General features: G+C 54.9%; 1 protein-coding gene across 1 annotated transcript in view; it reads right to left on the bottom strand.

Annotated features, from left to right (window-relative positions):
- Positions 1-8080, bottom strand: part of LOC143692715 (uncharacterized) — a 77695-nt gene extending 69615 nt beyond the window's left edge. The window contains exon 1 of the mRNA XM_077172957.1: positions 7865-8080. Coding sequence (XP_077029072.1) covers positions 7865-8080 — 216 coding nt within the window. The remainder of the gene's footprint in view (positions 1-7864) is intronic.
- Between the last annotated feature and the right edge of the window lie 5321 nt (positions 8081-13401).

Here is a 13401-nt window from a genome sequence, read left to right as displayed (position 1 = left end):
CAACTAAACACATTAAGAATTGAAAATTTGAAATATTCCCCAGGGCCTTTTCTTGTTCAGGTATTCTGAACAAATGTTTATGATCTCTTCTCACTGATTTCCTGATCTGAAGAGCTCAAGAAAGAAGAGGCCTCTGGAGTATTAAAATTCATCAGTGAAATCCAAGTGGCTGAGGATCCATCCCCATCAAAACAGCAATGAACAGAAATGGGCACAGCTTTGTGGCTGCTGTCCCAGCTTTGGCATGGGTCCTGGGCCTGGAGCAGGAGCAGCTCTTGAGGGCCCCAAGGCCGGGGCTGTTGTGCTGCCCTGGGCAGATGGGATGGCAGCAGGGGCTGCAGAGCTCTCAGCACCTCAGGCCGAGGGGAGCAGGGCAGCCAGGGAGCCTCCTTTGGCCTTGGCCCAGCACCTTCCCCCATGGCTGGGGCTGAGTCCTGTGGCAGCTGCAGCTGCTGCTGTGCCCTTGGCAGGGGCTGAGGCCGTGGGGCCAGTGGCCAGAGCAGCCTGGCCTGAGCAGAGCTGTGGGGCCAGAGCCGGCTGGGCTGGGCTGGGCTCAGAGAGGCCCTTGGTGCTGCCCAGAGCTCAGGGCAGCTGGCAGAGCTTGCAGGGAGCTGGGCTGGGCTCCGAGAGCCTGGCCCAGAAACCATCAGTGTCCATCTCAGCCTGGCTGAGCGTGCAGGGGCAGGACTCAGGCCAGGCCTTGTGGGGCAGGGCCAGCGCCTGTGCAAGGCATTGCAAACAGGCAAGTGGCCCAGAGAGGAGGCTGCTCTGTGCCCTCTGTGGCAGGGACAGAGCAGGGAGGGGGCCCAGGACATTTGTCAGCGCCAGCCTCTGTGCCCATGCGTTGGCAGCCCTGGCTGCTGAGCCCAGCTTTGGCCTGGGCTGAGTTTGGCTGTGGCCCAGCTCCATCCTCCTGCGGGGCTCAGGGCCTGTTCCCGGCCATGGCCAGCCCTGGCTGCCTCTCTGCTGGCCCAGAGACCGGCAGAGCCCGGGGCAGGGCTGTCTGTGCAGCCCCACAGGTGCCACGGGCTCTGCAGGAGCTGGCAGAGGCTGCCCAGCAGGGAGGCCATGGGGCACAGAGCCCCAAGGCTGCTGTGGGCACCACGGCACAGGGGCTGCTCCCAGCCGCAATGCTCCTGGCCTGGGCTGGGCCTGCACAGGGGCTGGGCCACCATGGCTGGGCCAGCACAGGGCCACAAAGGGGCCACGCAGCCGCTCACGGGGCTGACAGCAAGGCCAGGCACACACAAGCAATTGCTGAGCATGGCCTGCGCTGGCCAGGCCTGACTGTGCCAAAGGCAGAGCTCAGCTGCCCTTGGGGGCTGCAGCAACACTCCAGAGCCCAAAGAGCCTCCATGGCTGGGCTGGAGACCAAGGCTGCAGCAGGGAAATGCAGGGCTGCTGCGGGATGGGGAGGCCATTGAATTCCAGCTCACACCTCAGCTCTCTGATGATCCCGGCACCATGCTGGGCCCTGTTTCAGACTGGAGCAGAGCAGATGTTGATGGGACAGGAGCCCTGTGGGGCTGTCAGGGACCTGCAGCTTGCAAGGTGCTCTGCTCTCCCTCAGGTGCTCTGGGAGAGATCCAATCCCAGCTGCGCACCTCAGGGCACAAGTGGCACTGCCTGTTCATGGGCACACAGTGGATGTCTGCCTGAAAGGGGCACAGGTGTTAATACCTGTTTGTTTGTTAATATACAAGCAAATCTTAATTATCTGGGTCGTTTGAGTACTTTTAAGAAATGGCAAAGTATTCCTGCCAAGAAAAGGAATTTCCTGGATTTACTGGATCCTTCTACTGATTGCAGGAGAAGAAATACTGATCTTCCCCTCTGCTCTTGTCACCAACACTCAGTCTAATATGTCATGACCCTCTTCCTTTAGGTGTTTCCAGCTCTCCTGGTTAAATGGCCATGTCTAAGGACATGTCTTTATTTAGAGCAGCTGGATCTATGTCCTTCCCCTTTCTCCTAGATTTCCTCCTGCAGCTGTTTTCTGGTCCTTCCAATGAGTGTCCCTTGACTGGCTTCATGCTTTGAGCTTAAGGGAGTTGCCCACTCTTTCAGAAGTTTAAATAACTCATTAATCAGCATCTTAGTTGTAGTTTTATCTTTTATCTCACCTCTTCTTATGTCTTTGTCTAAAGACCTTCCTTTATGGCTATCCCTTGTGGCTGGTAGACATGTCAGATATTGCTGAGATTTCACAAGGAATTGAGGGAAGTCTTCTGATGTTTCTTAAATTTTATCATGGTCACAATTTTTATTATGTTGGCCATGAGAAGAAACATTTCGTTGCCTCTGAGTCTCATGAGTTCCTGCTCCCTCAAAGGACACAAACCTGATGAGTTGTGGTTCCCACTCCAGTGGTGGCACTTGGACCTCCCTCCATCCCCAGAGCAGAGCTGCCTTGACCCAGAAATTGCCTGGCAAAGGAAGGATGAAGGAAACAGGAGAGGATGGGGGAATCAGGGGCAGGGCAGAGCCAGGGAGAAGAATGACTTTGGCATTTGATGGAGCTGTGCCTTCCCTTGGCTTTGCTGGCTGACAAGAAATAAACATCCCTCTGTGTCTCGGGCAGCTCCTTCTCCAAGGAAAGCAGGTGGGAGTTGGAGCCAAGGAGCTGAAAGCTGCAGGTGCAGCCTGGTCTGGAGGGAGCTCAGATTTGCACAAGGCTGCTCTGAGTGCCAGGGCTTGGATGGGGGAAATGGTGGGCTGGGGGTAGGGACAGAGTCTGATTGATTGTCAGCCAGGAAGGGTCTTGATTTTCATCTCTATTCAAACTGCATGAGGAGGTGCTTGGACTCAGTGTCAATTGGAGACTGCACATATCGATTTATAAACAGGAAAAAATCCTTAACAGGACCTAAAAAATGTTTTCTCACTGTCTTTTTAAATATCATGTATTCACTTTGAATACACTACTGAGATTGACGTAACCACAAATTATTTGAAAATTAAAATCAAATGATTCCCAGAGGCTTGGCTTGTGCAGGTGTTCTGAATGTTCATGAGCCCTGGGACACTGAATTCCTGCACTGAAGAGCTGAAGGCTGAACAAGCCTCTGGAGCAGGAAAATTCAGCAGCAGCCTCCAAGTTGCTGAGGATGTCAGCAGCCCCCAGTGAGGCCATCCCTGCCCAGAGACCGTGGGGACAGGACAGAGAATCCCTGACTCCCATCCCCCGAACAACTCCCTCAGTGAGACATTTAAAAGGAATTACAGCTGTTTGTGTACTCTGAGTTGGATGTACTGCAGTAATACCAACAAGAGATTCTCACAAGGTCAAAACAACAAACCAGCCTTTACTGGTAACTTTAGAAAATCAGAGAAACTTTGGCAAAAGTTTTGGTACAACATTCAATCGACAAAAAACACTTCTCAAAGCATTAACTTGGCCCATTCAACTACACAAACTCTAAGCCTGTTCAATTTCAAGTTACTCAAAATTTGCAAGAGGACGAAAATATAAGAAGTAGACAGAGAGAGAGAGGAAGACAAATAAGATTTAGAGAAGCACACACACACAACTACCAACTCCTGGATTCCAGCACTGTTCAGATGGAAATTCCAAGAGGATGCAGGGTCAAGATGTGTGCTTGCCTTGTGGTCAGCCTTCAATACCCCTTGGTCTCCCTGGGCCCTTCCCCCAGGTGGGGCTTGGGCTCATTTGGTCCCTCAGGAGCTGGGCTGGGGCTGCAGAGGTGGCTGTGGAGCATTGCCTGTGCTGTGCCAGGGACTGGCAGCCACTGCTGGGCTGGGATAGAGGCTCTGGGGGGATTGGGGTTCCAGGGCAGGGCAGGGCTGGGGTCACAGGGCAGGGCAAGGCTTGACCTGCCCCTTCATCCTCCCCCATATGAAAAGTTTTGAGCCAACAATCTCCTACAATCTGTCACAACAGGCAATGTTGGAGGTGGAACACAAATTTGGCCATGGGGATCTGGACAAGAAGGGCAGTTCTTTTCCATAGGAAGGAAAGCACGGAGCCCCAGTGTTTGGGAGGCAGGTGAGAGCCTCACCAGGCCAAGGCCAGCCAGACTTGTCAGGAATGGCAGATTTTGTTTTGGAGCAGTCTTTGGATATAGGGAATTTTGGAGGTGCAAACCCAATCTCAACCATGGACGCCTGGAGGAATTGGCAGTGACTAGTCTATACTTGGGGCAACTGGGATTGACTGGGACCATACTGGGGGAGACTGGGATCATAGTGGACTCATACTGGGATCATTCTTGGGTCGATGGGTCTATGCTAGGGGCCACTGAGAGCAACTGGGATCAGACTGGGAGCAACCAGGACCATACTGGGAGCAACTGGAATCATCATGGCATCAGAGTAGGATCATACTGGGATGGACTGGGTCTGTGCTAGAGGCAACTGGGATCACACTGGGAGGAAATGGGACCATGCTGGGACAAATGGGATCATACTGGGAGCAACTGGAACCACACTGAGTGAGGGTGACTGGGGTCATTCTGGGATCTCACTGGAAGTGACTGGGAGCAGACTGAGGGCAACTGAGACCATGCTGGGGCAACTGGGATATACAGGAAGTGACTGGAATTGTGCTGGAGGTGACTGGGAGTGGCTATGAGCAACTGGAATCATGCTGGAAGGTACTGGGAGCAATTAGGATATACTGGCGGAGACCGGGAGTGACTGGGATCACAGAGGAACCATAAAAGAAGTTACTGGAATAATACTGGGGGCATCTGGGAGTGACTGGAATCATACTGGGTGACTTGGAGTGACTGGGACCATACTGGGGGCAAATGGCACCGTACTGAGAGTGACTGGGTTCATACTGGAATCATACTGGGAGTGGCTGGAACCATACTGGCAGTGCCTGGAACTATAGTAGGGGTGAATGGAAACACCTGGGACTGTGCTGGGATCATGCTGGGATTATACTGAGATCATACTGGGAGTGACCGGGATGATACTGGGAACATACTGAGTGTAACTGGAAGTGACTGGGACCATCCTGGGGGTGACTGGGAGCCACAGGGCCCATGGTGGGAGTGACCTGGGGGGAACTGGCCCAGCTGGGGCTCAGGGTTGTTCTCCCCCAGGGCTGCTCTGGGTCCTGCTGCCAGCCCCGGCCCCACAGAGCCGAGGGACAGGGGACAGGGACAGGGCACAGCTGAGGGACAGGGCACAGCTGAGGGACAGGGGACAGGGACAGGGCACAGCTGAGGGACAGGGCACAGCCAGGGAACACGGCCTGGCCAAGGGACACTGAGCTCCAGCACTTTGGGCTGTTGCCCTTGGGCTCCCAGCACAGGCCCAGGGGCAGAATCCCCTCCAGGAACTGTTGTTTGCTTTAAGCTTTGCTCTGGAACATTTCCCAGGAGCCCCTGCAGTGGCTGCAGCCTAGCCGGGTGCCCGGGGCCACCAAAGCCACTCTGGCTGTGCCCTCCTGCCCCGGGCAGGGCACAGAACAGCCAAGGAAAGGCTCGTGCTGGGCTCAGGGCAGGGACAGGGCACTCCCCTGGTGCTGCCACGGGCACAGCAGAGCCAGCCTGGGTAAAGGATTGGGATTGAGGTCCCATGGAATCCCAGCAGGGATTAGATCTCATTGCACTGCTGGCATTGGATTGGTCATCAATTCAAATCATTTCTCCATGGAATTCCCATGGCAGTGGGTTAGGGGGGAGATCCATCCATGGAATTCTCACCTGACTGGAATGAGAGTGAGATCTGGCCATGGAAATTCCATGGCAATTCCTGCATTCCCAAGTCCCCCATTCCTGAATACCCCATTCCCATAGGAATTGCCCTTCCCCTCCCACGCCCACCTTTGTGCTCCAGAGCCTCCCGACCATGTCTGATGTATTTTGGGGGCCCTTCCACACAGGTGTGTACCAGGAAATGCTTCACTTGCTCCACCATGATCCTTTTGGATTCCCAGCACCTCTGGGTGATCCAGGCAGCATCGTCCGACCCTGCAAAGCTCCCGCGTCCCAGCTGGAAGGAGATGAAATCTCAGCCCTTGTAGCCGTACCCTGTGACTGTGGTCACAAGGGTTTTCAGGATGAAGAAGAGACGAGAATGTTGACTCCATGATCTGAAGGCTTGATGTATTATTTTATGATATATGTTACATTAAGACTATACTAAAAGCAATAGAAAGGAAAAGGTTTCTTGAGAAGCTAGCTAAGCTAAGAATAGAAAAGAATGAATAACAAAGATCTGTGTCTCAGACAGAGCAAGAGCCAGCTCTGCCATGAGTGGTCAAGAAATCCAAACACCCACAGGAGACCAATCATGGGTCTACCTGTTGCATTCCACAGCAGCAGATAACCATTGTTTACTTTGGTTACTGAAACTGCAGCTTCTCACAAGGAAAAATCCTAAGAAAGGATTTTTCACAAAAGATGTCTGCGACATGTCACCATTTTTTATTTAGTTAAATTAAAAGGAAAAAGTGTTTGTAATTTTCTCTGCTGTACTCATGCCGAAGAAAAAGACAAACACTTGACAGGTTATCTGTTGCCAATCAAACTCCACTCAAGTGCTCCTGTAGAATGCACTGGGAATTTCTTCACCCGTAGAACATAAAATTCTATCATATTACTAAAACAATTTTATAATATAAGAAAATGCAAAAACAATGCAAAGAAAATTCAAGTCCAAGCAGCTGAGTTTCAGGAAAAGTCCATGGCTTGAAGATGTTCCTCTTTGCCATATCTGAAAGTTTCTTTTGGTCCTGAAACAGGCTTGCTACAGAAAAGTCCATCAATAGTTATCAAAAGTCCATTGACAGTCTTCAAACAATTTTGAGAAAATTTCTGAAATGTCTTGCCACAGCCCTTTATTGAACAACTTGGGCTGAAGCCAATCCCTGGCTCCTCAATGCCTCTGAGCTGCTGCCAGCTCTTTCACCCTTTTTTATTCAATTTTTTTTTTTTTTTTCTTGTCGGAAAGAGCAGCAGCAGCAGAGGAGCCAGAGAGAGGCCCTGGTGTGCCCTGGCCCATGTGGAAGGATCAGGAACCCCAGACCTGGCCCACAAAACGGTGGCCCAGGACCTGAAGGGGGAAGCAAAGCCCCCAAACCCAGCAGGAGGCCAGGAGGTGGCCCTGGTCCAGGGACCCGAGCCCAACAGCCCAGGCCTGGCCCACGTGGCAGGCTCTGCATTGGCACAGACCTGCACCCTGCTGCCAGTACAATGGCAGAACAGGTGACCAAACGCTTCCTCCCCCAAAATCACCGAGGCATGCCAGCAATGGGGGGACAGAAGCTGCCCCGAGGATCTTCATCTCGGGTCTGGGAATGTTTGTTCCCCATAGCAAACAAGTGATGACCGCTTCCCGCTGTTCCCCTTGCCTCTGCAATGCAAATGCAAAAGGTGTTCCTCCCATCTGCCTCCCAGCACCACGCCAAACCTCTCCGGCCAGGGGACCGGGGGCAGAACTTTCTGGAGCCACCTCCCTGATGCCACTGGGGCTCGTGAGGGACGGCAGGGATGGCAACCTCCAAGGGGCAGTCCCCGACCAAACACCCCCCACCCTGCCAAGAGCGCTGAGTTTGAAAGCAGGCAGCCGGGCTGCACCCACACCCAGCTGTCGGGCCATGCCTCCTCCATGGAAGGAGAGGCAGACGCCCTCTTCCCCTGTCCCAGCTCCACCCACAGAGGCCGCCCCGGGACAGCCCGAAAAACTCAGGGGGGAGTCACGCTGGGTGCAGGAGCCGCCGTGGCAGCTGCTGCCGGGGGCGGCGGGACCGTGGGCAGCTCCGAGGGGCTCCCGGGCTCGGTGTCATTTTCAGCAGCATCCTGAACTGGGACTGATTCGGCGTAAGGTGGCGAAGCCGCCGGTGGGGCTGGAGGGGGCAGTGAGGCCGAAGAGAATGCACCCCCCGCCGGGCCGGAAGCAGCAGCCGCGTCGTTGTCGCCTGGCAACACCGGCGCAGCCGCGGGAAGCGGCGGAAGCGACACCGGATCTCCATTGCCTGGCAACACCGGCGCAGCCGCGGGAAGCGGTGGAAGCGACACCGGATCTCTGTTGCCTGGCAACACCGGTGCAGCCGCGGGAAGCGGCGGAAGCGATGCCGGATCTCCGTTGCCTGGCAACACCGGCGCATCCGTGGGAAGCGCTGTTTCGGAGGTCAGCCGCCCAGGCGCAGAAGCCGGTGGAGCCGCGGGCGGGGCTGCCCAGAGAAGCGGCCGCGGGGAGAGCTGGAGCGGCCCCCCAGGCACGGGAGGCGGCCCCGCGGGCCCCAGAGACGGGACCTCGGGCACTGATGTCGCCCCCAGCTCTGAGCAGGGCGGGGTCCAGGGGCCCAGGCGGGGTGGGGCCTGCAGGGCTGCCAGGGCGGTGCCGCCCCGGAGAGAGACGAGGGGGGGAAAAGACGGCTCCGTCTGAGCATGCTCCAAAAACGCAGGAAAAAAAACTTCTTTGGCTCCGGGCAAAACTTCGCCCCCCCCCTGCTGCGATTCAGGGGGGCTGGGAAGCAGCAGATCGTCCCCCTCCAAAGGGTCTCCTCCCACAAGAACTGGGGGGAATGGGGCTTGCCCCATGCAGTTAGCAATCTAGGGAAAAACAGCTGCTCTCCATTTCAACACCGGAAAAAGTGCGCTGAACACTGGATAAATCCGGGGGTACCCGAACCCACTGTTCAAAACTACTTGGAAAATGGATTCCATGCACTCACACACAAACATATAAAGGGCATAGAGTACATTCATAGAAAACCCAAAGAGCTTTGCCCATTGAAAAACTCATAGAAATATCTCTCCTACAGGAGAATTCCATCCTCTTCACCCCATTTGTGCCAGAGGGCAATAAGTCTCTCCTCTGAAGGGGAGAAAGGAACCTCTGCCTCTGTGAGAGGGGTCCTCCACATTTGCAGCCACAAACTGTGAAGGGCAGCATTTTCAGGAGGGGAAAAGCTAACAGAACCTTGTGACAGTGTCCAGCACGCTCTGGCCAGCTGCTTGGTGCTGCTGAGCTTTCTGGCCATCTTCCCAGAGGCTTTTCAGAAGGTTCTCTCTGTGGTCAGCCTTGCTGTGAACTCTGTCCAAATCAGGATCTTCAGTTCTTCAGCTCCTGGCTAGAATCCACTTCTGTGGTCACTTGTGAGGTGACCAGCAATGCCACACACTCGGGGTTTACCCAAATGCAGCAGCTCCTCTGGGGGTCTCACCAAGTGATGATTTTCCCCTTCAGTCACTCGGGGTCACGAATAGTGACCGTGTTCACAGGGGTTCTTGGATGAGGGAAGAGACAAGAATGTTGACTCCATGTTCAGAAGGCTTGATTTATTATTTTATGATATATATATATATTATATTATAACTATACTAAAAAGAAATAGGAAAGGAAAAGGTTTCCTCAGATGCTAACTAAGCTAAGAATAGAAAAGAAGAGAATGATAAAAAAGGCAGCTCTCTCAGACTCTGTCCGACATAGCTCGGTCCTTGATTGGTCATTAATTATAAACATCCAAGATGGGCCAATCACAGGTGGACCTGTTGCATTCTACAGCAGCAGATAACCATTGTTTACATTCTGTCCCTGAGGCCTCTCAGCTTCTCAGAAGGAAAAATCCTAAAGGAAGGATTTTTAGTGAAAAAATGTCTGCGACAGTGGCCCAGCCCCTGTGCAGGCCCAGCCCAGGCCAGGAGCATTGCGGCTGGGAACGTCCCCGGTGCCGTGGTGCCCACAGCAGCCTTGGGGCTCTGTGCCCCATGGCCTCCCTGCTGGGCAGCCCCTGCCAGCTCCTGCAGAGCCCGTGGTACCTGTGGGGCTGCACAGACAGCCCTGCCCCGGGCTCTGCCGGCCTCTGGGCCAGCAGAGAGGCAGCCAGGGCTGGCCATGGCCGGGAACAGGCCCTGAGCCCCGCAGGAGGATGGAGCTGGGCCACAGCCAAACTCAGCCCAGGCCAAAGCTGGGCTCAGCAGCCAGGGCTGCCAACGCATGGGCACAGAGGCTGGCGCTGACAAATGACCTGGGCCCCCTCCCTGCTCTGTCCATGCCACCAAGGGCACAGAGCAGCCTCCTCTCTGGCCCACTTGCCTGTTTGCAATGCCTTGCACAGGCGCTGGCCCTGCCCCACAAGGCCTGGCCTGAGTCCTGCCCCTGCACGCTCAGCTAGGCTGAGATGGACACTGATGGTTTCTGGGCCAGGCTCTCGGAGCCCAGCCCAGCTCCCTGCAAGCTCTGCCAGCTGCCCTGAGCTCTGGGCAGCACCAAGGGCCTCTCTGAGCCCAGCCCAGCCCAGCCGGCTCTGGCCCCACAGCTCTGCTCAGGCCAGGCTGCTCTGGCCACTGGCCCCACAGCCTCAGCCCCTGCCAAGGGCACAGCAGCAGCTGCAGCTGCCACAGGACTCAGCCCCAGCCATGGGGGAAGGTGCTTGGTCAAGGCCAAAGGAGGCTCCCTGGCTGCCCTGCTCCCCTCAGGCTGAGGTGCTGACAGCTCTGCAGCCCCTGCTGCCATCCCATCTGCCCAGGGCAGCACCAGAGCCCCGGCCTTGGGGCCCTCAAGAGCTGCTCCTGCTCCAGGCCCAGGGCCCATGCCAGAGCTGGGGCAGCCACAAAGCTGTGCCCATTTCTGCTCATTGCTGCTCTCATGGGCATGGATCCTCAGCCACTTGGAGTTTGCTGATGAGTTTTACTACTCCAGAGGCCTCTTCTTTCTTGAGCTCTTCAGTTCATGAATTCAGTGAGAAAGGCTCATAAACATTTGCTCAAAATGCCCAAACAAGAAAAGACCCAGGGAATAATTCAAATCTTCAATTCTTCTGTGGTATTTAGACTGATTTGAGAACTCTATTCAAAGTGAATGTACTATATCGAAAACAATGCGAGAGGATTGTTTTGTCTTGTTTCCTTTTCCTGTTTATAGAAGGATATCAGCTCTCCTCAGTTGATATTCATTCTCAGCACCTTCTAATTGAGTTTGAATAGATATGAAGAAGAAGACCCTTCATGGCTGACAATCAAAAACACTTTGTCCCCATCCCCTCCTCACCATTTCCCTCATCCAAACCCTGGCACTTCTATGGATCAGGAATGATGTGGGCAGCAAGAGCAGGGAAGGGATACTTCCCCTGTGCTGGGCACTGGTTGGGCAGGACTGCAGTGTCCAGTTCTAGCCCCCCTGGGGTGGTCAATAGGAAGAAATTCTTATCAGGAAGAGAAAAGAAAGCAAAGGTGGCACAAAGGAAATGGTCAGGGCAGTTTGGGGGTTGCTGCCAGGCAGCCCTGGCTCTGAGCAACAGCATCTGCAGTGGCACAGGAAACTCCCAGCTGATGGGAACAAACTTTCTGGCTGAGTGCAGAGGCCAGGACAAAGCTGAGTGGTTTCCCTGGTGTCCCGCAGGCCTTGCTGGCCCCAGGGGCTGCTGGCATTTGTGCTCCCTCAGGTTCATGTCCCCACAGCAACAGCATGGGGGTGCTGGCCCTGCTGTGTGCAATGCAAACAGGGGCTGCTGAGGCAGTGCTGCCGTGTCTGTGCCTGCAAGGATGGGGCACCTGTGTGAGCTGGGGGAGAGGCCAGGGCTGCAGAGGGGGGATGTTGTTGGCAGCTGCATGAGGACGCTCTGGGACGCTGCCCTGGGCTGTGCAGCGCACTGGGCATGGATCAGCCCCTGCTCTGCTGCTCCTTCCCGTCTGCCCCAGGGCCCTTGCAGAGCCCCAGCCATGCTGTTTGCCCCCAGCCTGCCCACGGCCAGCCTGGGGCTGCTGACGGGGGTTTCTGTGCTGAGCATTGGCCTGGCCGTGTTCTTGAGAGAGCCTGGGCAAGGAGCCTGGAGCCCCCAGGGCCTGGCCTGAGGCGTCAGCGCTGCCCCAGCAGTGCCCATGGCCTGGCCCTGCTGCAGCCCCGGCACTGCCACCCCCAGGGCTGTGCCCGGCCCCGAGAGCACTCAGGCCCTGCAGCAACACCAGGGCCACCAGGGCAGCGGGGCAGGGCCACGGCAGCAGCACTGGCAACACCAAGTGCTGCTGCTGCTGCTGCTGCTGGGCACAGCTGCTGGGCCAGCACTGATCTGCCCCAGCTCTGCACACAGACATTGCTGCTGCAGCTCCAGAGAAGGCAACACAAGGGCATCTCTGCAGAAAACTCTGCTAGGAGATCCTAGAGTTCTTTTAAAGCCCCCAAGACTGCAGCCCCTCATTGACACAGTCTGTGGCCACAAGATAGGTGGAGGGAAACAAAATGAGAAATGCCACAAGCAATGACATTTCTTTGTGGGCAATAGTAAAAAAAAATAACAAAAGAAAAAGACCCACAACCAAACCAACAAGAAGTATGAAAGAGTATTTTTATTGCAAGTGATTTGCAGAAATTGGCCAGCAGTTTAATGTTTCTGAAACCATCCAGTCATCAGTCTCCACACTGCAGCCTTGAGCTCCTGGTTCCTCAGGCTGTAGATGAGGGGGTTCAGGGCTGGAGGCACCACTGAGTACAGAACTGACAGGGCCAGATCCAGGGATGGGGATGACATTGAAAGTGGTTTCAGGTAGGAAAAAAATGAGGTGCTGATAAACAGTGAGACCACAGCCAGGTGAGGGAGGCAGGTGGAAAAGACTTTGTGCCGTCCCTGCTCAGAGGGGATCCTCAGCACAGCCCTGAAGATCTGCACATAGGAGAAAACAATGAACACAAAACAGTCAAAGAACAGGAAAGCACTACCCATAGGGGGACCAAGTTTCCTGAGGTAGGAATTTGAGCAGGAGAGCTTGAGGATCTGTGGGATTTCACAGAAGAACTGGCCCAGGGCATTGCCATGGCACAGGGGCAGGGAAAATGTATTGGCCGTGTGCATGAGAGCAGTGAGAAAGGCACTGGCCCAGGCAGCTGCTGCCATGTGGGCACAAGCTCTGCTGCCCAGGAGGGTCCCGTAGTGCAGGGGTTTGCAGATGGACACGTAGCGGTCGTAGCACATCACGGTCAGGAGGAAATACTCTGCTGAGATGAAGAAGAGAAAGAAAAAGACCTGAGCAGCACATCCAGTGTAGCAGATGTTGCTGGTGTCCCAGAGGGAATTGTGCATGGCTTTGGGGACAGTGGTGCAGATGGAGCCCAGGTCAGAGAGGGCCAGGTTGAGCAGGAAGAAGAACATGGGCGTGTGCAGGTGGTGGCTGCAGGCTACGGCGCTGATGATGAGGCCGTTGCCCAGGAGGGCAGCCAGGGAGATGCCCAGCAAGAGGCAGAAGTGCAGGGGCTGCAGCTGCCGCGTGTCTGCCAATGCCAGCAGGAGGAAGTGCCTGATGGAGCTGCTGTTGGACATTTGCTGGGGCTGCACATGGGCACCTGTTCATGGAGAATGGGACAATGAAGTGTTAGAGGAGATACCTGTAACCAAAATCAAAGCCATTTCCCATACACCCTCCTCTGTAACATACATGGATTAATTTGATTTTAAATTAAATGCTTCGGTGTTTAAGAGTTCTGAGGTTT

Source organism: Agelaius phoeniceus, assembly GCF_051311805.1.
Source record: "Agelaius phoeniceus isolate bAgePho1 chromosome W unlocalized genomic scaffold, bAgePho1.hap1 SUPER_W_unloc_2, whole genome shotgun sequence".
In the NCBI taxonomy this organism is placed as follows: domain Eukaryota; kingdom Metazoa; phylum Chordata; class Aves; order Passeriformes; family Icteridae; genus Agelaius; species Agelaius phoeniceus.
The sequence above is the reverse complement of the archived record's forward strand: the minus strand, read 5'-3'. Positions and strand labels throughout refer to the sequence as shown.